Source organism: Rhipicephalus sanguineus, chromosome 5, assembly GCF_013339695.2.
Source record: "Rhipicephalus sanguineus isolate Rsan-2018 chromosome 5, BIME_Rsan_1.4, whole genome shotgun sequence".
Taxonomy (NCBI): domain Eukaryota; kingdom Metazoa; phylum Arthropoda; class Arachnida; order Ixodida; family Ixodidae; genus Rhipicephalus; species Rhipicephalus sanguineus.
This window is the reverse complement of record NC_051180.1, coordinates 7,437,248-7,464,119: the sequence shown is the minus strand read 5'-3', so window position 1 is coordinate 7,464,119 and position 26,872 is coordinate 7,437,248. Positions and strand designations below refer to the sequence as shown.

At 47.6% G+C, this 26,872-nt stretch overlaps 1 protein-coding gene across 2 annotated transcripts; it reads left to right on the top strand.

Moving 5' to 3' along the window:
• The first annotated feature begins 882 nt into the window (after positions 1-882).
• LOC119393160 (uncharacterized) lies at positions 883-26,615 on the top strand. Of its 2 annotated transcripts, XM_037659984.2 has the most exons (4): positions 883-953; positions 23,727-23,797; positions 26,021-26,121; positions 26,329-26,615. In XM_037659984.2, the coding sequence occupies exons 1-4, from the start codon at positions 894-896 to the stop codon at positions 26,526-26,528; spliced, it is 432 nt and encodes a 143-aa protein (XP_037515912.1). In that variant the 5' UTR covers positions 883-893; the 3' UTR covers positions 26,529-26,615. The 2 variants fall into 2 exon arrangements, 1 of the variants encoding a protein (XP_037515912.1); XR_007416312.1 differs by lacking the exons at positions 883-953; positions 23,727-23,797 and adding an exon at positions 23,819-24,020.
• The last annotated feature ends 257 nt before the right edge of the window (positions 26,616-26,872 follow it).

The following is a 26,872-nucleotide window of genomic DNA, read 5'->3' as shown; positions in this document are numbered from 1 at the left end:
ATTATTCCATATGGAGATGGTACAGAAGAGAGATGATTTACCATAGTTAGTATGAACCTTGGGAAGTAAAGAAGTTATTGTTAGCCGCAAACCTGGTTGTGTTAGTATTAACTAACATCTTAGGATCAATGAAATTAGCAGAAAGTTGATTTCTGATTTGTTTATGCAGAAGCATAATTAGATTAAACCGAAATAGCATGCTAACAGTTAAGATGTTATTGCACTGAAGAAGGAGAACGGCGCTACTGTCGCGAGAGCAGTTAAAAATAGCGCGAAGAGCTCGATTTTGTAGATGTTGTACGGATGAAAGATGACATTGGTAAGTATTCCCCCCTGGTGCGATGTCATAAGTGATATGAGAATGAATTAATGCGAAGTAAAGAGAACGGAGTGCTTTATGAGAAAAATATGAGCAAGCTTTGAGTAATGCGCGAATGCCGAATGCTGCCGTTTTTCTAATGTGAGCAATATGGAGAGCGAAGTTAAGGTTAGCATCGAGGTGAACGCCAAGAAATGATGCTCTGTCGCATACATTAATCAAATGACAGTCAACTGTGATTGCTGGTGAGGAGATTAACTTGCGTTGAGCTGATCTAAAAACCATAAACTTAGATTTATTCGGATTAATAATTAAAAAATTTTCCTGGCACCACTTTGACACGCTACGAAGTACAGCATTTAATTTCTTAGTGAAGGTATCAATACATCTATCAGCAAAGGAAATGGTAGTATCGTAAAGGCTACAGCGCACAAAGACGGGGACAACAGAAGAAAACACAGGACGCAGCATATAAAACGCACTCGGGAAGGTCATTAGTGTCAGGAAGGTCATTAATGTAAAGTAAAAAAAGTAACGAACCCAGAAATGACCCTTGAGGAACCTTGAGGTCGGCATGAGGGGAAACCTTGACGCTCCACTGGAAAACCAGCGAAGAGCGACGTCCTCGCAAACGGTGAGCGGCACGCGGGAAAGCGCCGCATCACTAGTGTGTTCGTACCTAAAGCCACGCGCTTCCATAGCGGCGAGTGTACTATAGTGCACATAGATTTAGGTGCGTGCCAAAAAGCCCCATGTGGTCAAACTGAATCGTGCCTCATAATCACATCGTGGCTTTGGCACGCAAAACCTAACTTTTTTTTTTTTTTGTAAATGCGGAGCATTTCTTACAGCGAACGACAAAAACGACCCAAGAGCACACGAGCAGCATCGGCCTCGGCTTCTCAGCTCCTAAATAATAGCGTCTTCATTCACCCAAAGACCCTTCCCCTCCGTAAATGTCAATATGTTTCGATGATGACTCATTCCTCAGGTAAACAACATCAGAGTTCTAGGCCTCCACATTTCCAGTCACGGCTCCAATTCTATGACTATAGGTGCCATACGGAGGTCAGTGCGGAATACCTCGGCCCTCACAAAGCGGATTTGTGATCGCCACAGGGACATGCGTGACGCAGACACGCGCCGTCTTGTCCAAGCATTCTGCCTCTGTAAGATCACTTATACCCTCCCTTATCTGCAGCTCCCGTGTCTCGAGAGGTACCAGGTTGATCGCCTCATCTGCACAGCTTATAACACTTCCAACCGCCTTCCTAAGAGCACCGCGACGAGCAAACTTCTCCACTCGGGGTGCATTAGACGATTGATGAGAAGCACACCTCACTAGCCATTGTACCCGTCTTTCACAGCGTGAAAGAGGAAGGCTGCTCCTTCAGCACCTCAAGATCGACCTCATAGGATGCACGCCCTATGTTCAGCGAAACCTTTTACCTGCTACGAGCTTATCGTTTTGCTAAACTTCGTTTTTCCGCTTCTGAGCGGAGGCCTTTCTTCGGCTACGTCGGCTCGTCAGCCTTGCGGCTCTCCTCTGCACGCTACCATTGCTACAATGCAACTTCACAACAACCCCCAGGCTGAGCAAATTGTTGGGCGCCGACTCCGACCGAGTGCCTTCATTTGCGATTTCATCAATTCTCAAATTCATCATGGTGATGCCTTACCCCATGGTCGTCTCTGCTCGAGTCCGCGAGCCGGCTTTAATCATATACATATCGTCCAAACAAGCCTAATCCCCCCTTTGCGGGGGCTGAGCGACAGGAGCGATGGGAGGCTGCTCTACGCCGCTCATGACCAGAAGACTGACTATGCGGATCGTATGCTATACACTGGGCCACAGGGGTAAGCAGCGTGCGCAACGCGTGTGCGTTAACCATGTTAACAAGTGCCTGGAAAGTACTTGTTCAACGGTTAGATGAAGGCACACGCGCGGTGTGCACACGCTTACAAAAAATGCATTTGTATGCCTGTATTCTCCAGGAAATAATCAGTTGTAATGTTGTAAGTGAGCGCCCGTCCTGTCTATGTGTTTTAACGCGATAGCGTTGAAGGGCTCGTTTCAGAGAACTTACGGAGTCGGCGTCGGTGTCGGCGTCGTTGGTGGTGAGCGAAAAATTAGCGTTGTCCGGAACAGAAAAATCGAGAAAGATGCAAACAAAATAATGAAAAACTTCGGTTCGAGTGCAAATCGAAGCCAGGCCTTCTGCGTGGCAAGCAGATGTTATACAGCAGAGCTAGGCCATTCTTTGAAACCGTTCCGGAAAGAAACACTACATGAATGTCATGTGGTGGAAGGAGTTCCCTTAACGCATGCACACGTGACGGAAGCGTAGAATCGCGCCAGGTGTCAAAAACATGTGAACGAGTGGGTGTTTCGAAGGCCCACCCATTACAAAGCGCTCAGACATATTTAATCATCAGCAAAAGCATCAACAAAGTGAGCAGCTGCAAAGTCACAACTGTATAATATATTCTGACTCCAAAGGAGCACTGATAATGATTAAGGATTTACATTTTCATATAGATGATAGCATCATATGTGAAATCCTGAAAACAGTGACCATCGCTTCTCTGGTGGGTCACGAGATCTGTTTTCAGTTTCTACTGAGCGACGTAGGAGTGTTAGGAAACGAGAACGCTGAGAAATTAGCCACTGCAGTGCACAAAAAAAGTCACTTGACACCAGTGACCGTTCCCTACTCAGAAAGCAAGAATGTTTTTTCCGGACTACGCCACAAATTGTGCAAGAACGCTTGGTTTGATGACCATACAAAGTCTTCACACCCGTATCAAGTAGATTTACACTCAATCAAAAGATCGATTGACCATTTGACTCACTCCTGCATCGCGTGCGATTAGATGATGCATACACACCTCGCTTCTTGTGCCGCATCAAAAAAAGAACGTCCCCACACTGCGACCACTGTGATCATCCCGATGCGTCAGTGGAGCATATCATTGTAGAATGCCCGAAATACAACGAACAACGCGCTCAACTGAGTGATCGATTGAACAGCCTCGACAGAGCACCACTTACAATCAGCAAAGTGCTTGGACTGTGGCCACATCCTGATTATCAAAGACGCGCAGCGAGCGCTCTTCGTGATTTTTTGTAGCGTTAGCTACACTGGCTTAGCCGAGCCAGTTTCGCGCGGCTCCTCATGAGCCGTGCTGCGCATGCGCGAGGATCAATGATAGGCCTCCCAAGCTCGGCCAGGGGGCGCTGTGTCGCGCGCCTTTCTCCGCATTTCTTGCAAAAACCGGTCGCTGGTTCTCCCGCACCTGCCTTTTGACTGCGCTGTCTCAGCATCTTCACGCGCCCTGCACGCGCTGTCGTCTGCTCGCCGTGCACTGCAGCCTCAAGGGTGGCTTGCTCTGAAGGTTTACCCCCAAATGCAGAGATGTTACTTGACTCGTGCCTTCGACTTGACTTGAGCAAGTCGGCCCGAAGTAAGCAGCGGACTTCAAAACGCCCAAGTCGGCCTTAGCGTTTTATAGACGCTCAGGCTGTCTTGCTCGGTCAAGTCAAGAACGAGCTTCAATGCAGAAACACGTTGCTCGCCTGGTAGAAAGATAGCAGAGATGGAAAAAACATTTTCACGGTGTAAATCTCACCAGAGGAGAGCGGTTTATCGACACCTTTGCGGGACCGAGCAGGTCGTCAAGGACGATGCTGTTTGTGCAAGCGCTACGTGCGTGCCGATGGTGAACGGCCACATTTCTATGACCTGAATCGGGAGGTGACTGCGCGAGTTCTGTAATTATGTTACCGGTAAAACGCACCTTCGTTGCAGCAGTCGTGTCTACTCGGAGCTGTCGGCAAACAACCACTACGCTTTCGCGTGCGTTTTCGAATGATAACTTTCGATTGCTTGGATGCCAAGTTTGTCATGCGGCTTTAAGTTTATTATGAGGTCAGTGTGAAGAGCATCAATTTACATCTGCCCTGTTGAGTCACTGGCAGCATTACAATGCGCAGTGTTCAGTTTCGTGGGAGTTTCACTTTTGCCGAGGTTTGCATCGGATGATACAACGTCGGGCCGCAAGTTTAATGCCACCTTGGATTTTTTTAGATCTCCCTTTGACAGCATTATGATGCGCGAAAAAAATGTTTCATGCCCACTTCGACCATGCATGTTTCTTGCAGAGTCGTGTTTCATTTCGGGTAATATCGACGTCTGATCACGCACCGTGTTCGCTTATTCGAATGTCGCTTTGATTGCTTCGCCAGCTCGCTTGGTCAGCATCATACTATACAATACCCACTGGGATCGCGCATGTTTATGATTATGCCGAGCTTCGTGCCCGATGATAAGCGCGTCTGATTTCGCGAAGCCGTCGAAAATTTAATTGCCGCCTTGGTTCGTTTTTCAGCTCCTTTCCAAAGCGGCAGCTGTATATCGCCCGCGGCTCACGCGCATGCAAGGTTACAATATTTTATGGGCCGAAACCACTACATTATTATGAGGCAGATTAATTTCGGCCACCTGGGGCTCTTTAACGTGCACCTAAATCTAAGTACGCCGGTGTTGCTGCATTTCGCTCCCACCGAAATGCAGCGGCCGTATGCGGGAATCGAACCCATGACCTTGATCTTAGCAGCTCAACATCTCAGCCTACTAAGCAATCACGGCGTGTCGCATGCAAGGCCAATATAAACACACAGTGCAAACATGCAGCTTAATTCTGTTTACAGTGAGCCGCGACGGGAAATGTACCGCCATCAGCTGAATCAAATACTTGTAGTACTCACGGTACGGTATTTAAACTGTGGTGTATTAAGCCAACATGCTCCGCTGCTGTCACATTACAAATGGTTGACTGGGAAAGCCAGCGCGCAATCTCGAAATGTACAGCGGTTGTCTATTTGTTGTAGCTTCGGTTCATAAACGCACTTCCCTTTCAAATGAGCACGGCCATCGCGTTTCTCCCCGTTAATAGTTCGTAATACTGTGTACTACAAAAATTGCTTCAAGGTGACAAGACCGCGGAAGCACCGAGGCGAACTGCCATAATCCACTCTTGACGCCTCTGCTCATCGCACTGCTTGCATTGGAAACGGTAGAACTTATGGGCAGTTTTCGGCTCTTCGTCATTTTTAAACTTTTGCGACAGTTGACAATGCAGCAGGACTGCGTGCCTTCTTTCCAGTACGACGAAGGAGCGGCACCCATAGCGTGAAAAATGCGAGATAAAAGTCCCGGGGAGCACGTTCTCCGCGCGCGCAATGGGAAAACCAAGCAAGCGCGACCCGTCCGAGCTACCGGAGCTTTCCCCTCTCTTCACTGGGGCGGCGGACGCCGCGCAAACTTGAGCGTTTGAGGCCTATGTCACACGGCTGGCGCATCGGAGCTGGCACTTCCCACGCACTCCGCCGCTACCGCACGCGACTCGCTGCCGCCGGTCTGCGCTTTCCAGAGGACTGACGTCGTAGCCGAGGTAGACGTACTAGCGCCGGCGCGCGCGCAGCTATTCAGCTTCGCTGTGCAACCGCCGTCTGACACTGCGCTGGAGCCGCTTGATAGCGCCTCTGACTGGCGTTTGCCAGTATGGTTTAGCCATGGAGAAGGAGAGCGCAAATGCTGCTCAACGGCGCAGAAGAGCGGAGAAGCTTATCTCATCTGATACCGAAGTAGTTGCCTGGAAAAATAAATATACATGTGCCACATAATATGTACACCATGTGTGTGTCATTGGAGCAGTAGTAAGCATGATAATCAAGCTAATCCTAGACAATCAGGCAAGCTAAGAACAATCAGCTGAACCTTTGCTAACGCTACGTTATCCTGGCATAGCCGACCTAAGCCACTGCAACATTTTTTAATGGACACTAGTTTAATCAACTGTTTATAGTTGTTATTATTGATCCATTTAATAGTATTGAATTATTAATGAACATAGCTCATAGTCACGATATATGTAAGCGCACATAAAGAAAGTTATCTGTACGGGCTCTATCCGCGGTATGTACTGGACTATGCCCTTAGACTCTGCCCATGCTTTATACGCCACATATTGTATATGTACATAGTGTTTCTGATTATTTAAAAAAAATTCTAATTCTTTTATTCTTCCTAATTTTCCTTGTCTGTGTATTTCTTCAACACTACTATCATGATGATCGGATAGCCGGCTATAACGTAGCCTACCTTCCCATATTTTTTTTTCAGATATAAATAAATGCAAAAATTGCGGCAGTTTGCACTAGGTCGCGCAAAGCCTGTTACAGCGAAGCACGGGCCGGTCGCCGCTTTGCTCCCCGTCGATCGACAGCTTCCAGATGCGCGGCTTCTTCCTCGGGAGTACGCAGCAAGCAGTGTTGCGGAGTTGCCACTCCATAATTGGAATGATTCCGGAATCATTCCACATTTTCGCGACCCCGGAATGGAATGGGGACAACGCTTGGAGGAATGAAATGCGAATGGAATTGCGTCTTTTTCCGGAAATAGAGAACGTTTTCGTATATGCGTCGTTCCTCAAACTTCAAGCATTAGTAAGTCAGAGCCTCGAATTGAACAATAAAGCAGTATTTTTAAAATGGCTTGGCTGATTACAAGCACGGTACGTTTATAAGCAACGCACCTACTACAATTCTGTCCTATATAGACTGTGTTGCTCCGAAGTTTGTCGCTATTCTTCGCGTAACCGCGGTTATATGCCGTTGGTATTCGTCGTGAGGAACTACGGCGGCGGCATACCTCCCCCCCCCCCCACCCCCCGCTTCTTACGCCTTGTGATTTCTGTGAGCTTAAACAATATTAAAACGTCAGCATTCGTTCAAACATGCTGACTATGCAAATGCTACACTCTAAGAGAAAATCGAGTATTTGGGGAGTATTTCTGCTACACAACAATAATCGTCATCCACCTCGCGTACTTTTCTCGCGTTATCACCGCGGTCCCGGCACTTGCCGGTCACGAACGGCGCAGGCGTTATCAGCGTGACATAGCATTCTTGATAAGAAAGTTTCAAGAAACGAAACGCGAGCAAGCGAGATGACGATTATTGTTGTGTAGCAGAAATGCTCCCCAAATACTCGCTTTTTTTAGAGTGTATAGGTAGCTGGAGAACTGCCCCTATGGGAATTAGTAGGGTGGTTGTACTGCACGAGATATGTCACCAAGCTACTATTCCTCGACCTTGGTAACGTGTTTTGCGTACTTTTGCAGTTCTTCATGCACCTGATGACGTCAGCTTTATGTGGCGTTCATTCTTAACTCGTTAAAACTACCAAGATGCCTTTCCTACGTTGAAGAATTACAGGAATGGAATTGAACTGCCCGATCATTCCCGGAGTGGGAATGGGCTAAGTATTTTTTTCATTCCGAGGAATAGAAAGGAATGGAATTGCGGCAAGTTGTAATTCCCCGGAATGGAATTGGAATGGAATGGAGGCGCCCGTCCTGCAACACTGGCAGCCAGGCTATGCGCTGTAGAGCGGAGGTTACACGCAATGTCTCCGTTGGCCGGCGTGGCTTAGCTACTGCGCATGCGCGGCTTGGTCAGGTGGTGCAGTATATGGTTGCTTTCTTCTATCTTTTTCTCTCTCTTTAGTTGATGTCCTCTCTGTCTCTCCTTGTTTTCCTTTCTGCATTTCTTTCTCTCCCTTTCTCATTCTGTCTGTGCTACGCTTTACTCTCTCCCCTTCTCCTTTCCCTTCTCCCCAACATCGCATCTCTCCTCCTCACGCTCACTTCCCTTTCCCACCCCCTTGCTACACTATACTATACAAGGCTATGCTATGCTCTGCTAGCGTACCTGGATAGCCGAGTGGTTAGAACGCCTTGGGATCGAGGGTACGCGAATTCGAGTCCCACCTCGTGAAGAATGTTTTTTCGGCAAGAATTTTTGTCTCTTTCTTTCTTTCTTTCTTTCTTTCTTTCTTTCTTTCTTTCTTTCTTTCTTTCTTTCTTTCTTTCTTTCTAAGATGATGATAGTTTTCTGCGGCTGACTCACAAGGAACGATTTGCTAAACGGCTACGCTGTTAAAGAAACGCCAGGCCTGCGCGGAAACCGCAGCACAGTCACAGCGAAAGCTGGAAGAGCGACATTTCTAGAGCCGGTTGTAAACTCTCTTATGGCTACTAATACAAGTACACTAGCAAGGTACCCACTGCGTTATAAATTATAATTTTTGTGAAGCTCGGAAGTACCCACTACACCATTTGCTGTTAAAAAAGCTGCGTAGGTTCGCCTGTTGCCTTACGTACTCGTAGTGGGCACTGCGCAACGGTACTTGCACTGGGAATTCTAGTTTGAAATGGCCAATGTTACGCGCACATACGTTCGCTCCCTTCCGGGACGGTTGAGGCATGCACCGAAGCCAGGCTCCTCGCAATTAGGCGATGCGCACGGGGCCCGATTACGCTCTATCGCGCTCTACTCTTGAAAGCGAAGCTGAAGCGCGCTCCAATTTCTTTTAACACGAAAGTGTTTTATGCCGGGGTCCACCAAGTACATCCGTCACGGATATGACGTTGATAAAATGGACGCCAGCGGGTGAGAAAGAAAAAAAACCAAGAAGAAGATACCCCGTTGGGAATCGAACCCACGACGTTGCGGCCGCGACGGCAAGCGCCCGACGCTCTACCGACTAAGCCAACTCGGGAGATGCTAGGCACGGCGCGAACGCGCCTTATATCTTTCACACATTCTCTTTCGCGGCGGGCGGAGCGGGGCGGTGCCGCCGTCTGTAAGAGGTGGAAAGAAGTAATGCTTCACGATCGACACTTACTAGCGCTTACTCCGAGATTGCACGTGATATCGGAGGTCATGGTTAAAGCGTCTCGATACCAGAGAGGTAGACTGGCCGCGCTGGCGTCGCCGAGGCACCCTTGACGCAGTTACGTTCTTTGCCTTTGGATTCGTGTTAGCGTGCGTCGGCTCATCGGAGTAGTGCAGCTTCCACGTGCACGAACGGGATTTCTCTGCCTCCGACTGCTTCAAATGCGAGAGTACCGACTAACAAAACTGCTGCAATATGCGTTGCAGAAAGGACGCGATTTCGACGGGCGAATGTCGTGCCTTGGTGGAGCGAGAGCAGCGCCTGCGAGACAGAGGCCAGCGGGACTCACGCGTTTGCGGCTCAGGCTACGAACCTCTACCTCCCGCGTTGCTGAAGTGCAGTGTGTGTTATGTATGCATGCGCACAGGCGTCGGCTACCCATTACTAGAAAGCGCACACCGTGCCGTTTCTCTCCTTAATTGACGACGCTTTGAAGAAGTGCATACCGAGTACCAGTGTTGATTATGAGCTTGTTGATATCATCCTTACGCGCGATTCACGATTCGCTGTGTCCAAATATATGTTCACACCGTCAGCTACCTCAACGGTTTTATCATGATCATGGGCGTTAGTCGTCGCGATAGAGACATGCTGTCAACATGGGTGCATCCACGTCAAACGGTGCTATAGCTGCCAAACACGAATAGACATTGTACAAGCTCTCATATATCATAAGCACTACTTCTGTGAAGACACGTTTCACTTTCGTGTTATACCGATTCCTGTGACGGAGGGATCAGCCATGTTTTTTGTGTTCCTGCGTGGCCGTGATTTTGGCGCCAAGTTTACTAATAATACTGAACAGTATAGCAGATTGCACAAAGTGTTATTTCAACTCATTGAGTAGGAATACAGGCTTTTGGGTAGCAAGATGAGCAAAAAGTAAATACCTACTTAGTTTAGTCGCGGAGCAGCACAGAAGCACTGATAGTGAAGTGGCAAACCACATGCCAAACACGTACAAATAATACAAAAAAAGTCACAGTTTCGCCGCAACGGCGAAGCAATGAATGCGATAGCAATAAATTGTAATGTAACGCGAAGAATGGAAAGCAGCTCGAAATTGCCAGCGCGTCGCTCGAACCCAAAGGACGCACGAAAAGAACGCACACAGGACGAGCGCGAACTAATGCGTCACAGCTCGACACTTTGAAGCGCACTGCTGAAACATAAAGCAGGACGCACGAAACGAACGAACAGGTACACACAAGACGAGCGCGAACTAATTGTCACTTTTGTTACTTATTTCTGTTTGAACAGCGCGCTCCTTTCGCAAACGCGGCCGCTGCAGCGAGCGAAGCGAAGCACCCCACCGGCCGCCCCTTAAACGACCACGCCCTGTAGAGCGAAGAGCAACGGCGATCGCAGGAACGGCGCGCGCACGTCGCGCCATCTATGTAGCCACTAAGAAAGCATGCTGAATTACATGATGTATATAAATAGCGCGCCGTTAGAACGCTGAAAGACGGCGCTGTCGTGGCCTAACGTCTAAAGCCCCTTGATCTAGGAAAGTAACGACACTCTCCTCCGCGCGCGAGTTTCCTCCTCGATTCTCCTCGCACGCCGCCGGCGCGCGCTGCGCACGGCACCATTTTTCGCCGGCGCTCCCGCGGGCGCGCCGTAGAAATCAACGGAGGCGCGTGTGTCGGGCCACTTTCCCGCCCCGGTGCTGTAGAAAACTTTGAAAAATGGTGATAACAAGATCGAGAACACTCAAATGAACGTTCAATAAAATATTAGTTTCTTTCGAAAGCCGTGTAAATGGGGCATGCTAATTTAAAAAGAGCATTATGCAGCGTTCCATCATGCAGACGTTTTTTTCTGCCACATGATAACATGCTTTACACTTACATCTGAAATAATTTAGCTTGCGTCATGTCCGCCTGTGTCTGGATTTTTTGTCTCTTTCTTGTGCGCGCATGTGCAACTCAGGTACTTACAGCGTCGCATCTTGAAATGACATCGTGGATAATACATTGTCCATCCATGTGTTATCTGACGTGAAAGTAGACTTGCGCGGTGGTCTCCAAACTGAAGAAGACGCTTGCGCACTGTCAGTACGATCAAGCGGCGCCAACAGCAACTCATCTACCGCAATAACAGAAGCGTCGGAGAAAGATTTTTCAGAATAGTATTTTGGCGTTCCTGTCGAAGAAACTAGCACTCGGTTTACCTGTGAGCGGAGACATTCCGCACGAATGTCAAAACACATCGATGCGATGATTTTAGCTCGTGTTACATGAACAGAAAGAAGCTCTCCGAAAAACAGAAGAAGGGTAATTTTAAAACATTTGCTATCAGAGCGAGAATTTGAGGCCTCTGCCTCGAAGCAGATATCGACAGCAAGCGAGCGTGATCGGTAGAACACCCCCTGCACGTCGTCTCCGCGAGAAAACCAAATTATGATCGTCTCCCAGCTATGCGTGCGTGTCATCCAAATTCAGAAGCAAACTGACGAACTGAAAAAAAAAAACAATGTTAGCTAGCTGGCGCTGCTCATGCACAGTACCGTGAGCCTACATTCTCTCATTTCATTCTTTCATTCATTTCATTTTTCAGGGCCTGCATTCGTTGCATTTGTGTGGCTGAAGCGCATATCAAAGTAAGCTGGAAGAATAACGTCTTTACAAGCCGCTGTTCGAATTTTCAGTAAAACAGACAACGTATCCTGCAAGAACGTTACAGCGCGGAAAAAGAAACGAACGGGCGAGTAGAGGCCACACGGATAAGCGCTGAATTGTACCTGAGGTTTATTTGGGAAAACACGCATATTAGTAGAGTCACAAATGCAAATCTGAGCAAAATAGGAAAGCAGAAACACGGCACGGAAAAAAAACTGATCACTAAAGTGAGCCGTCATGTAGAAGACAACAAAGCAATACCGGTGTAACAGGGGCCCTTTTGATCGCGATCAGAGCCGTTCCAGATCAGGTGCTGCTACGCTATCACTTATAATCGCGATCAGGCCCGATCGGGATCAAGATCAACGTGATCTGCTCATCGATATCTGGCTCCCAGATTGCAATTTGACTGACGTTTGCGCTAAACTCGATCCGGATTAGTTTGGACCGAATAGCAGCGATGATTGTTGATCACGATCAAGAAATCCGACCCGGACTGATTCTGATCGCGATCAAAACTACCCGTGTGAGACCGGTATAAGAGGTAATCTAGTTTTTCATTAGTGAACGGAAGACATGATAATGCAGGCATGACCAAGACGAGCCATTTCGGTCGCGGCCTGCTAGATAACGGCTTACTTGCGCTATCAGAGTGTTATTTGTTGTGCGTTGTGCTTGTGTGTTTCTTTTGTTCTTGCGACTGATCGCATTTGTGTCACAATTTTTATGCGTAAATTCTCCCCCCCCCCCCAAAAAAAAAAACCCTCATTTGGGAACGAGCGCCAGTAAGTGTCATCTCTATTCATCCATTCGTTTGTTTTTTTACACCAAACATTCACAATAAACGGAATCTAACAATCACGACAAGCGCGATCGAGAAGCTGTATCATCGCGCGTAATCGTTCGCAGCGGAAAGCAGATCCTATAGCTGTGCACTTTAGACTGAATGAGAGTTGCCGCCGTGAGAGGTGATGGACTCTCAGCTGAATATTCAGCATATTGAGGACAACCCCATTTTTAAGCAACGCGCAAATAGCCTACGAAAAAAAGACGTTGATGAGCAGGCCGGAACGCTATTTAAAATGTAGCATTCGGCGATGCTTTGATACGAGCAATAGGACAGGCGCCTTACCTCGCAAAGAACGCTGCTCTTTGTCGGAACAAAGTTTCTTTGGCCCATGTCTTGCAGCCACTGCTTCTTGCGCCAGCCATCACGCTTACCATGGGGAATCGTAAAAAGTGCATAACCGTTTGCATTCTCATTGTGGCAGTTATAGGCGCAACACAACGGCATAGCGCCCACACAAAGCACAGAAAACAAAGCGCGCGCAACGTTTGCTACGCGGAGCCCCGGCGTAAAATGGCGCGAGCGAAAAAGAAAAATACCAGCAAAACGCAAGATCCACGCGTCTCCAAGGGCAACGGCGAAGGAGACCAATCGTCGGCGCGGAAAAGCGGCGGAGAACGGGAGGACGCGTAAGGGGCGAGGAGGGAGAGAGGAGGACGCGCGCGCGGCGGCGAGTACACTGAATGGCGGTATTTTCCCAAGATCAAGGGGCTTTACTAACGTCTAACGCGGCGGGCTGCAAATCGTGAGGTCGCCCGTTCGATTCCGCGCGTCGGAAAGAATTTCTGAATTATTTTTAAATGCGAAGCATTTCTTAGCGAACTTCTGCGACTTTGAGCGTATCTATCTATCTATCTAGCCGCCTACGACTTTGTGCTCTCCTGGCCGTTTCGTTAATTGGATGTATACCAAAATTGGCGTGTCATAACATGGCCTTATTACGAACATAAATGACAGGTCATATCATGAAAATCATGACACGCATGTCATGAACAGCGTGATTTACATTCCACGACCTTAGGCTCTTGCGGCCAAAATTGGTACGGCGTGACAAGAATTCATGACGAACATAATGATTGGTCCTCACATGCAAATCATGACGCGCATGTCATGTACAGCATGATTTACATGACATGGTCTCTGGGCGCTCGCGGCCGTTTAAATGAAGGGATATATACGAAAACTGGTATGACGAGACATTTCTGTATGACGAACATAACTGACACGTGGTAACATGAAAATCATGACATGCATGTCATGTGTGACATGATTTACATGACATGCTCATGGCGCACTCGCGGTCGTTTCGCTAGATCAATATACACCAAAATTGGTATTGTACTATCTGAATGTATGAAGAACATGAATAACAGGTCATAGCATGAAAACCATGACATCCATGACATGTATGTCATGATTTACATGCCACGCTCATGGTGCATTTGCGGCCGTTTCGCTTGCATGATATACACCAAAATTGGTATTGCGCGACACGACCGTATGACGAACATAAGTGAGAGGTGGTAACATGAAAATCATGACGTGCAAGTCATGTACAACCTGATTTACATGCCACGCTCATGGTGCGCTAGCGGCCGTTTCAGTAGATTGATATACACCAAAATTGGTATTGCGCAAAGTGACTGTATGAAGAACATGAATAACAGTTGGTAAGATGAAAACAATGACATGCATGTCATGTATGTCATGATTTACATGTCACGCTCATGATGCATTGGCGGCCGCTTCGCTAGCTTGATGTACACCAAAATTGGCATTGCGCGCAGCGACTGTATGACGAACGTAAATGAGACGTGGTAACATGAAAATCATGGCATGCATGACATGTACGACATGATTTACATGTCATGCTCATGGCGCACTCGTGGCCGTTTCGCTTGCTTGATATCCACTAAAATTGGTATTTTGTTATGTGACTGTATGAAGAACATGAATAACAGGTGCTGGCATGAAAACCATGACATCTATGACATGTATGTCATGATTTACATACCTCGCTCATGGTGCACTTGCGGCCGTTTTGCTTGCATGATATACACCAAAATTGGTATTGCGTGACACGACCGTATGACGAACGTAAGTGAGAGGTCATAACATGAAAATCATGACACGCAAGTCATGTACAACCTGATTTACATGCCACGCTCATGGTGCGCTAGCGGCCGTTTTCCTAGCTTGATATATACCAAAATTGGTATTGCGTGACGCGACTGTATGACGAACATGAATAACAGGTGGTAACATGAAAACCATGACATGATGTCATGTATGTCATGATTTACATGCCGCGCTCATGGTGCATTCGCGGCCGTTTCGCTAGCTTGATATACACCAAAATTGGTATTGCGCGACGCGAGTGCATGGCGAACGTAAATGAGAGGTGGTAACATGGAAACATGGCATGCAGGTCATGTACGACATGATTTGCAAGCCACACTCGTGACACATTCGCGGCCGTTTTCCTAGCTTGATGTATAGCAAAATTGGTATTGCGTGACGCGACTGTATGACGAACATGAATAACAGGTGGTAACATGAAAACCGTGACATGATGTCATGTATGTCATGATTTACATGCCGCGCTCATGGTGCATTCGCGGCCGTTTCGCTAGCTTGATATGCACCAAAATTGGTATTGCGCGAAGCGACTGTATGACGAACGTAAATGAAAAGTGTTAATATGAAAATCATGACATGCATGTCATGTATGGCATGATTTACATGCTATACTCGTGGTGCACTCGCGGCCATTTCGCTCGTTTGATATACACCAAAATTGATATTGCGTGATGTGACTGTATGACAAACATAAATGAAAGGTCTTAACATGCGATTCATGTTATGCATGTCATGTATGGTATGATTTACATGCCACTGCCATGGTGTGCTTCCGGCCGTTTTGTTGACTGGATGTATACCAAAATTGGTATGGCACGATACGAGTGCGTAATGAACATAAGCGACAGGTCATGCATTGTATATACCAGAATATGCGTTTCATTGGCATGCTGTATACTAGATTGTGCATGCATGCGTGCATGGCAAACATGCGATATATGGTGGATTAGATACCATGGCATGAATGATTTCATTTGGCTCTAAGACAAACAAGGCGATGTATGCAGCTCTTTGCTGGCTGCTTCGCATTACATCGATTCCCACAGTGCGTGGGATCTGCCGAATTTTTTTTATTTAGAGCAACAATCAGAAATTTTTTCTTTATGGCTTTTCTATATATATATATATACATACTTATACATATACGGTGAATGACGGCGACGGGGACGGACATTTTCCAGCCGAGACTGTCCATATAATTGCTATCGCAATAAGAAAGAAATTGGGCGGCGCTTAAGCTTCGCCTTTAAGAGTTTAACGCGATAGCGATATCCGGCACCATCCTCATCGCGCTCTGTTTTGCTTGTCGTTATGTTCAGTCACCCAGCCAGCCACACGCACACACGACATAAAGGTTTCCGCCCTCTTCAACAGCGCTTTTATGACAACAGTGTACCCGCTACGTGTGTGTAAGGGAATGCGCGCACCAATGTGTATGCCCTTTGTAATGGGTAGCACGCTTTAAAACAGCAGCAATTACGCGCGTGATACTTTTTCGAAGTTGCGATGCACCCACTACGTCTTCTTAGGGAATACGCGCAGTATTGCGTGTGCCTTTTGTAATGGGTGGCCGGCTTTAAACCACCAAGTCGTTATGCAATTCACATGGTGTGACGCCTGATGGCAATGTGCGTTTGTACCCCGTTTTACTGCGATATTACATCTCGTACTGTGACTCCTATACACAGGACGCGTATGTTTGTGAAGCATTAAAGTTAATTTCAGTGCAGTTCCAAGCAATAGAGTGGCTCTGTGGTAGAACACCTGCTTGCCACGCAGGCAGCCTGGGTTCGATTCTCACTTGAACCTCTTTCTCAATTTTTCAGTCATGGACAAGATGATGATTTTTCGCAAGCAACCAACGACGCCGACGCCGACACCGGAATTTCTGCAGAACGAGCTCTTTAACGCTATCGCGTTAAAACACGTGAATAGTGCCATAACACAGACTGTCAGCGTCGGTCCCGTTCATTGGCAGGTGGCCATGCTCTCACGCGAACTTCGTGCACTAATGTGGTGATCGAGAGCGTATATATATTGCTCATAAGCTGCAGTCAACGCTTCTTATGCGCTGACAAGCGGCTGAAACCACTCACAGCGACGCGCCACTGTGGATACGTGCCGCCGACCGCTTATCTAACGCGGCAACTGTGCTGCCGCCGATCTCGCGGCGGCAACGTTTATTTAAAGCTACTATTGCCGAAACGAAAACACTGTAACGATATGGTCTGTTCGGCAGCAGCTCGGAACCAGGAGCCACACCTAACTACAGTTTCATTCTCGAAGGCCAAGGAATACTCCCTGCATTGTCGCTTTGTAAAGTGACGCTTCTGAGGCTGATGGGCAAGTTAGAGCAGTCGGGGCGCGTGAATGAGAACGAATAGAAGGAGCTACCGAGTCCTTTCTCCGCGAGTAGGGCGCCGGCCGCGAGAACAGAGTCCAGTGAGCGCGACTGGCCAATGCCCATTGGCGGAGTGCTGGCGCAGAGCCGGTTGACGCTTGCAAGTCGCATGGGAATCGAGGCAGCCCTATTAGACGAGAAAACGCGCTGTACTCGTTGGCTATGTGGACACTCTCTGCGCCATCGTCGCAGCGTCGGACGCGGCACTTGGATGATGTGCGGCCGAGCACTGGGTGCATCGCGTACCGGGGTGAGGCAGTCTTCCCAGGGAAGTCTCTCAAGAGAACGCGACTGGGGATTCAGCCGCGGCCAGCTGGCCGCAGTTCCGCGCTTAAGTTGAAGCGCCAAGACAGAACATACATGTCTCCGAGATGTTGTTGCTGAAAGCTTGCCGGACGTGTTCACCAGCCGCCCGTTGATGAAGTCCAACGACACGGCACGTTCGAGGTTCGGAATTCGCGGTTCCCCGGACTTCCTCAGTCTGGGTGAACTACTCATAGGTTCGTTATGCACAAGTTGGACAGATTCAAGTTGCCTGGGTTGAATATACTCTCTGCGCTTCGACGACGGTTCAACTGGGTCCATGCTTCGTAGTTCGGGAGATGTGACGGCAGCTCCCTCAAAAGCTAAAGCTGTGTTTGCCTGGCTGTTTCGGCTCATCGTAACCCTTGGCATGACTGCCAAGAGAGGCGGTATTTTTTTTCTGGGCAGAGGAACGGGACGCTGCCTATTTACCGCCGTATTCACTGGAAGACGAGAAGGCACCAAGTCGTGGACCGCTACCGTCACTGCCGCATCAGTGACTTGGGTGTTTTCAGATAACCGCGGAAGCTGTGATAATGTCAAGGTGGGGTTGAACAGTTCTCTTTGGATTTGACTTGCATCATTCCTGGCTGGCCCCGAGTCGCCAGATGCGAGTGCGCCGGTGTCGGACAGCGAACCGGAGCTGTCACTCTGCACTCCGGCACTTCCCGAATTTCGCCTTACGTGGTGCGGTACTGACATGGAGCTGTTCGTTTTGGTCATCGTGCTAAGCGCTTCTGACGGGATGCTTCCCGTTCCTGGGACCGCGTTGCTTCGCACGAAGCTTGCGCTGCTGGAACAGCCCTCGCTCCTCTTTCTCTCTAGCTCCACCGAACATTGTCTATGGAGGTCGATCGGTGATCCACGCTCGCATTGGTCCCTTTCCGGAGTCTCGGTTTTTCGGCCAAGCACACCATGGCCAGCCTCGATGTATGAGTAATCCGTTTCAAACCGGAAGGTAGTGCTTGCGGTAGATAGCCTCGTACAAGTGCTTCGGCCTTCGAGGTACTTCAGGAAGCGCTCGTAGCGAAGTTCTCTGCTGTCCTTGGGGGCAGTGGGGAGGAAGCGGCGCGGCAACCGCAGCCTGAAGCGGCGCCGCTTCCACAGCGACTTACTGTAGCACAGTCCGCCGAGCGCAAGGAACGCCGAGACAAGCATTGCGAGCGCCGGAAAGAGGGCCACCCGCCGCATGGGGTGCCACGCCAAGTAGTCCGGCAGGCACAGCAGGCTCGCCTTAGTCGCGTAGAATTTCGGTGGGCAGCTGCATACCGAATGTAGGCAGCGGGCGTGCTCGTTGGCGTGGCTGCATTCAGCGTGACTCAAGCAGCGCTCGTCCAGGCGCCGAGACGGAGCACACGCAAAGCTATTGTCGAATCGCAGCAACACCGGCAGTAGCTCGGGGCATCGGCAAGTCTCCGACAGGCACACAAGAGCGGACGGGCAGTCCTTGCGCCCGCGGCACGTAGAGCCCGGCATAGCAGTCGTGTTCCCCGATGCTTCTTTCGTCGTGACGCGGTGCGACGTGTGTGCTGAAGCGCGGTCGATGCGCCGAGGCTGATCATCTAGTCTGACGCCTTCGAGATGCGCTAAAGCGAGCTGAAAAAAGACTGCGATAGTTGCCAACGAACTACAGCGTCGTGGCATTTCTTCCTCTTTCTCGTTGCAGTTGTTCGCAGATGAAGTACACCTACAGTGTGGCCAATACCCCTCGTGGGTATGAGCCAGTTTTACTAAGCTGAAACAACACAAGCAGCATTAAGAACACTTCACGACCAGCTTGGCGTAAAATTCGGGGATCTTTGTTTGTTTGTTTTTCGCCTAAAGGAGACTGACTCATCATTACATTGACTGAGAAGAAAAAGACGAACGTGGCACACACTACTCGGCCGATCCCCTCCATTGGGTATGTGCCATGAGGAGAGGTCAACAACAAAGCTGCGGTTCTGCTGTGTTTCCCTTGCGATTTTCTGTGATCGCTGTTGATGATGATGATGATGATGATGTGCCTCTACACATGGCTCATACCCACACTGGGGGATTGGCCAAGAATTGTTGATATGAGGTTTTAAAGTTACAACTAATGATTACACACAAAAGACAAGCAAACATAAAAAAGAACGAGTGCGATAATTATTTGTACATTCAGCCCAGACTTCTCATCCTAACTAGAAATTAGAATAATGAAAATAATGTGTTACCGAAAGTCTTATTCTTTTTATTGATTTTTTTTATTCATTGCTATTATCGAAACACGTTTGCAATTAGGAATTTAAAAGCGCATTCGTTTTGTTTCATGAAGGAAAGCACTAACAGCATTAAAAACATTCTTGTGGCTGACGCCCAAATCCGAAGCACCGTAGGTTAAAATAGTGTCTGTTGTTAAGATTATCCCCAGCTTAGCACATGGAGTTTCAAGAAGTCTTTTTCTTTGTAATATATAGCGGCGACACGATACGAAATAATGCTCTATTGATTCGATCTCTGAACAAAATTTACACAGGAGAGATATCGCCAGACCAGCCCTGTGTGCATACAGATTCAACGGGGGCACTCGGCATCGTAATCTAGTTAATGTTGCTTCTAATTGTCTAGTTTGACACCACTGGATTTTCCATGGAAATCTGAAATGTCTAAATTCTGTCCATGAAGTTATTGATTCTATGGCGTCAGCTCGAAGGGAAAATTTCCTATACCTAATCGCAGTTATGCTGGCTACTACAGGAAGGACCGAAATTATTGGACCGTTCAATGCCGCTCTCGCTAGTGTGTCGGCCATTTCATTTAATTTTAATCCACAATGGCCAGGTACCCATAATAATTTTGAAAGTTTCAACTGTGGAGGAACTAGCTAAGGAGCGTTTTTAAGGCAATTGATTGTGATGAAGTTGTTGGAGACGTACATACTGACAGGGAATCTGCTTTTATTATTGCGCAATGGTCGTTCAAAGCTAGTTTTCGCAGCGCTAGTATAATTGCCGAGAGTTCCGCTTCAAACACAAGGGTGAAGTCCGGCAGTCTTAATGAAAATGACCAGCCAAGCGAAGGGAAGTAAGTACCTACGCCTGCCTTTTCGTCAATTACTGAAGCATCTGTGGCTACAATATTTCTTGTTTCCGCGTGAGTAAGATAATCTTGCAGCCGACTATTTAACACCCTGTATGATTGAAATTTAGGCTTAGAAGGGAAAATCTAATCGAATTCTATCTTAAGATTCTGAGTTGACACATTTGCTGCAGCTGCATCTCGAATTTTCACCTTTAGCCTCTCTAGTTGCTTCTGAACAAAGATAATCTGTGGTGTACGAAAACCTGGGCAATGAGCAAGAAAAAAGGAGTCTGGATCATTTACAAAAGCATATTCAGATCGTCTTAACGGAAAGCTATAAAATTTTAAAAATGTCTCCACCGTCAGCATTCGGAATCGACAAGGCAATGTTGGCAAGCGCGCTTCCTGATATAGAACGTTGATTGCTACAAACCTAGGGAGTCCCAGACACAATCGCAAGGCTTCTCGCTCCAGCATAACCAGAGGCTTAGGTTTGTACGCAGGGCCACCCGAGAACAAGAGACACCCAAATTCTAATATTGGGCGCATGTACATTTTATAGACCATCACCAGTGTGTCCCTACGTAGTCCATATCGTCTGCTGCTCAGCCTACGTAGTATGCCTAAGGCACGTTGTGCCTTAGATACGATACTCTCTATGTGGGGAGTCCAGTTTAGTGGCCCATTATAAAATCGCTGTGTGGCTACCGCTTCGTCCTCGACCGCAGCAGTTGCGCCATCTGTTGGTGCAGCTGCGAACCGGAGCGTGACATGCGGACACTCATCTGTCGTCAGGCCCAGCCCTAGAGCAGCGCCGCTGTTTAAAAAATTCGCGCCTTCCCCCCGCCCAAGTGTAGGGTAGCCAACCGAGCCTAAGCTTGGTTAACCTCCCTGCCTTTCCCCTTCGTTTCTCTCTCTCGCGCGCAGCTTGTTCTAAGTCGCGCAAAAGTCACAGCAGAGCTGATGGGCACCTGGCTGATCCTGGCTTGGCTCGGCTTTTACCCTCTCACCTCTCTCTTTCCCATCCCTTGACTGTACGTAGCTATGCTTGCTCTCTCTTTTTTAGAGCGAAAGCTCGTATTAGATCACAACAACAGCCGATTTTGGCGGCCTAGTTCGCTGCCGCCAGTGACCGTGAACGCCATCGCGCGAAATAAGAAACAAATGAAATGAGAAAAATATCCAGGATCGGGTGGGACTTGAAAGTGGGCCTTCTTAGTGGCAGCCGTGTAGTCTACCACAGAGCCACGTCGGGGCTCGAAACTTCTTCGCAAAAAGACCCTGTACAGGCGTCATGTCGGGCATGAAGTCGCGTTCACATATGTAATAAATTTTGGTAGAAGAGTAAAATAACACCCAGGCGTCACACAATGCGAATTGCGTGAAGAGTGGGTCGTTTATTGCTTCCAACCCATTACAAAAAGCTCAGCCATAATTATTCATGGCCGTCAGCCACAGCATCAACAAAGTGCACGTAATGCTTTGCAGATGTCTAGCAGGTACCTCGCTTCTCCGCAGAATGACGAATAATGGCATAGTGGGTGCTTCCCTACTTCACAAAAAGTATGATGATTTATGGCGTAGTGGGTACCTTGCAGGTGTACTTGTATTAGTTTGGAACGGGCTCTAGAAAGGCCGCCCTTCCAACTTTCGCTGTGACTGCACTGCGTGTTCTGCGCAGGCCTGGCGTTTTTATTTTTTGTGTCCATGTCTTTATATCTCTTTCACTCTATGACTATTTCTTTCTCGGTCTTTCTTACTTTTTTTCTCTTTCTTCCCTTTCTTTCTCTCTTTTTTCCTTTCTCTTTCTATCTCTTTCCCCCTCTCTCTGTACTCGTTATGCCCTCCTCCTTTCTCCTCACCCCCACTTCAATTTCCCACCCACTTGCGATGCTACACTAGACAAGGCTATGCTACGCTCTGCTAGCGTGCCTGGATAGCCGAGTGGTTACGACGCTCGCCTTCGGATTGGGGGGCTCGGGTTCGAATCTCGCCTTGCCAAGAATTTGCCTCTTTCTCTCTTTCCCTTCCTTTCGCTCTCTCTCTGTACTCGTTCTCTCACCCATCAGAGTTATTGCATCCCACGCCGGACAAATGGCGCGCGTGTTCTGGGAGCGATGAACAAGAGGACGAAGAGAGCGCGTGCCTGTTCATGATGATGATAATTGTCTAACTACGTCACACAGCGAACCTCGACCATAACGGTTCTGCTGTAAAAAGAACGAGAGAGAATAAAACAATAAGAAAAAAAAGAGACAGCCAGAAGCACTGCACACGTACGATCTCTGGCGTATAAAGAATGCCTCAGAGGGCAGATTCAAATACATACAGGGTGGTCACACAGATTACCGCGGTTGTAGTCCGTACAGATAGTTTTGATGCACTTACATATGACATGACTATGAGATAAGTCTATTAACATCACAGTATGAGGAAACGAACCAGTAATGTCCATCACAAACAGGTCAATAAATTTGTCTCCATTAGAAGTCAAGAAGAGTGCTCACAGCACGTCTTTGTCAGGCTGTAGCCACTGTTCAAGCGCTGTGCTTATTGTGAGGGGTCATCTATCGAGGCTGTTCAACCGATCACGCAATCGAACGCGCTGTTCCTGGTATTGTGGGCATTCTATGATGACATGCTTCACTGACGTATCGGGATTATCCAGTGGTCGCACTGTGGGACCGTTCTTTTCATGCGGCACAAGAATTCAGGCGTGTGTGCTGCATCTAAGCATAGACGATGTATGTGTCAAACGTTCGATCGCTCTTTTGATTCGGTGTCAACCGTAGAAACGGATCCACTTTGTGGAAGAGTAATTACCTCTCATGGTCGTCGAACGATGCGTTCTTGCACAATTTGTGGCGTAGGGTGGAACGAGAATTTCTGGGTAGGAGAGAGAGAGAGAGAAAGAGCAGAGGAAGGCATGCAGGGAGGTTAAACAGCCACTGATGTCAAGGTGCTTTTTGCCCGCGCTGCAGTGGCTAATTTGTCTGCACTCTCATTTCCTAAAATTCCAACGTGCTTCGGTAGCCGTTGGGAACAGATCACGTCACGTAGTATAAAGGTAAACACAAAAGCGAAGAAGCACCGCTTTAACATAATGTATTGTTTAATTACCGTCTTCAATAATGCTTCTCTTCAAAGAAGTACAAGATGTGGGTTGAACCTGTATAAATATTTTTTTTTTGGCTTATAATAGGTTTATTTCGTATATTCACCTATCTTTCCGTTTTCCTACTTCAACCAGATTCATGGATTATTCCCCTCGGTGGGACTGTGCCATTTTTGGAGGACTTCATCATCAGCAGCTGATGCAAAGTATATAGTGTGCTCGCTTTTACTTATTTATCGCACGACATGTTTCTGATGCTTGCTCGTCTAACACATTTGATAAGTTCGTCCAATTGTTGGTCGTTCTGTATGTGTGGATAGGTGTCGCTACAGCCATTAAGGTCATCACCATCACTGTCATCCGAAGGACGGCCCGAAGACATCATGGCAAGCAAGGCTAAAAACTGCTGAGCAGCCTGCATCTTCACGAGTGAGTTTTCGTGGCTTATAGATTTCTATGTTTACCGTTGTAATGGACGAACATGTCTCCGATTGACATCGCACCAAGTAATTTGCGCTAAGAAATCCATCAATCTAGGCGCTCGGCTAACAAAAAAATGAATACAAGTGGGAAATTACATTTCAAACCCGCAATCAAGAACGTAGCCAAGAATTGTTTCGTGCAGGAGTCATGCCTTTGATCATACATCTGGCTGGGCAGGCGTGGTTGTGTCAGGTGTCCTTTTATTATACGTATTCTGAGGCAAGCAGAAATTTAGGGAAGGCAAGGAGGGGTACGTGACCGTTCTGTCACCCCTTAGCTCCGCCACCGACTGTATATTATTAGAATATCCGTGATTTCTTTATTATAAGATTCGAATCAATCTCGATAGATTTAGACGTTTTAAATTTGCATGCCTATACGCTTTTAGAACAGTTTTTGTTGCGTAGATCTGTGTGAAACTGAATTCATTTTCAATGTTCATGAAAAATTTTGCTCTCGTCTTTATGATGCGGAACCATAGCCTAAGTTTTGCTTTGATAGCCGTTAAGATATTCAATGTCTTGCAACAAATCAGTTCCAACAATGTAGCATGCTGACATTCAAGGCATCTTTTATTGTGACGCTCACTAATTCTTTTCAAAGCAAATGAAAATGCTTCTTTGAACAAATTTACACGTACGCTGACAGTATTGTCGGTGCAATGGCAATTGTAATGCCACTTGCGTTTGCTGACAGAAACGGCACTATGCTTTCCGATTCCTTTTTTTATTCTTATGTCTTCAAACTGAGCGATTTTTGAGCTCACGGAAATTGAATGTCGCAAACCGTGGTTGCTTTTTTTAAATGTGCTGCATAATTTTACTATGGGAGATTAGTCAATCTCTCACGTTCTTATAATTCCATCGATACTTTTCGTGCTTATCTAAGGTTCGTGAATATCACCGGAAGTTTTCGCATTCTCATTACTGAAAACTCTCGCCTTTTGGTATCTTCCAGTGCGTGCCTTGTAAGTTCACTCTTTATATATTCCTTCTGAACGAGACCTTACAACGAATTGTAAATCCGTGTTTTCTCTAATGACTTGATGCTCTATAAGAATGCGCTAAACAGCTAACAAGGTGCCGACGTTTTCAGCTGTAAGTGTGTTTTTCAAATCAGTTTTTCAAATGTTTTTCAAATTTCGCAATTGAGATATAGGAAGGTTTATAAAGAGGGAGGAATATTCACTTAACCTTTGTAGAGCGAATATGCAGCAAGTTTCACAGAAAGAAAAAAACTTTAGAGCCTTTCCAAGTGTTTGTGAAAACTAAGCGAAGCTCGGGAAGTGTTTCGACGGCGAGGCGTCGTTTGGCTTCACTTGCCCGATCGTCGTCAGTGGCTCGACGGCGACGCGCACACTCGCGCTTCTGGGCACGCCGACGTTCCTCGTACTGCCACTGCTCCTCTTCGGAAAGTACGACAGGCATCCGATCCGTGGCGAGTCCAAAGAGCTAGTGAACACATGGCTACAGCGATCTCTTACGTCCCGATACAACGGACAAACGCGATTGGTTGACGAGACGTATTGGAGCAAGACTATGACGTCTTAATAAAGTGAGAGGGTACAGTATAGCGTAGCAAGAGGTGGGAAAGGGAGTGAGCAGGAGTGATGTGAGGGATAGGAGAAGGGAAAGGAGGAAGGAGGGGAGCCCAAGAAAGATGTAAAGAAAGTCTGCGTGCGGCATTTCCTTGCCAGCTCCTCTAAGCTTCGCTATTTACTCAGACTTTTACAGGCGTGGAACTGGCTTTAATTTTTCAATATTTTTTTTTTGTCGCAGAGCCTATTTTTAAGAATTCTTGAAAGTGTTGGCTGAAACATCCGGTATACACACACTGTATGACCTTCACCAATTCGGCCGGTGTGATAGCGATAACCGGCTCGTGACTCCCTCATATCATGCTCTTTCTTTATCACGGCTAACTGCCGTTCATTGCGCGTATTCCAGCGACGAGGTACTCACAGTTGTGTGCAGCGTGGCAGCCATCGTGTCTATCACACTGATCATCGTGGTGGCCATCCTGGCCGCTACGGGAATCGTGAGCGTCAGTGAGTGGTTTTTTTATGAAGTTTATCTCAATAGACATTAACGTAACAGCATGCGGCGATACATCGCACCATTCATCAAGACTACTCTATGAAGGTGTTCGGGCTTGCAGAGGAATTGGGGGGGGGGGGGGGGGGGGGGAGCAGAGGAAGTGAATGATCTAGAAAAAATGTTCCCAAACAGCTGCTATCTTATCTCTCGCGCCTTAGGTATACGCAGGAAACCAGCCTTGCCGCCGAGGCTAGCGCTTAACGCCTCCGCTCGCCATGCGGTCGACGAAGACGTGAACGATCCGGACAGCGCCAAAATACCGCACCCATCCAAGACCAGCTCCTCAACTGCGACCTCGGTGCGGCCTGACGTTCAGCAACACTCGCCTCAGAACTACCGCCGTAGATTCGGACAATGAGCGAGATACCATCCTGACGCCAGAAACCGGCACCCACCCAAAATAAACTTCCGTCAATTACTGCGGAACTGCCCCGCACTGTAGCGACCTTCGCTAATGCGTTCCCAGTATTAGCGTTTCTGTCAGTTTCTTTGCTGTCATGATAAAATTCATCGGCTACAACCGACAATTAATACCGGCAATATTGCACTCTCCAAACGATGCGCTGAGCCATTTTTGTATCAAATTTACACTTAACTATGCTTAGCTTACAGGCACTTGCCTATCAAGAATCTCTCAATTCAATTTTTTAAAGGTTGATGACTCACATGCGTGGTTCACTGATACAAGGGCTACGTCCGGAA

What these genes read in the sequence shown, in the direction of transcription:
- LOC119393160 (XM_037659984.2), top strand. Translation starts at nt 894, where the DNA reads ATGAGGGGAAACCTTGACGCTCCACTGGAAAACCAGCGAAGAGCGACG. An exon ending in GAGCGACGTCCTCGCAAACG is followed by an intron (nt 954 to 23,726) that starts GTGAGCGGCACG and finishes TACTTCAACCAG; the next exon opens with ATTCATGGATTATTCCCCTC. An exon ending in TACGGGAATCGTGAGCGTCA is followed by an intron (nt 26,122 to 26,328) that starts GTGAGTGGTTTT and finishes CTCGCGCCTTAG; the next exon opens with GTATACGCAGGAAACCAGCC.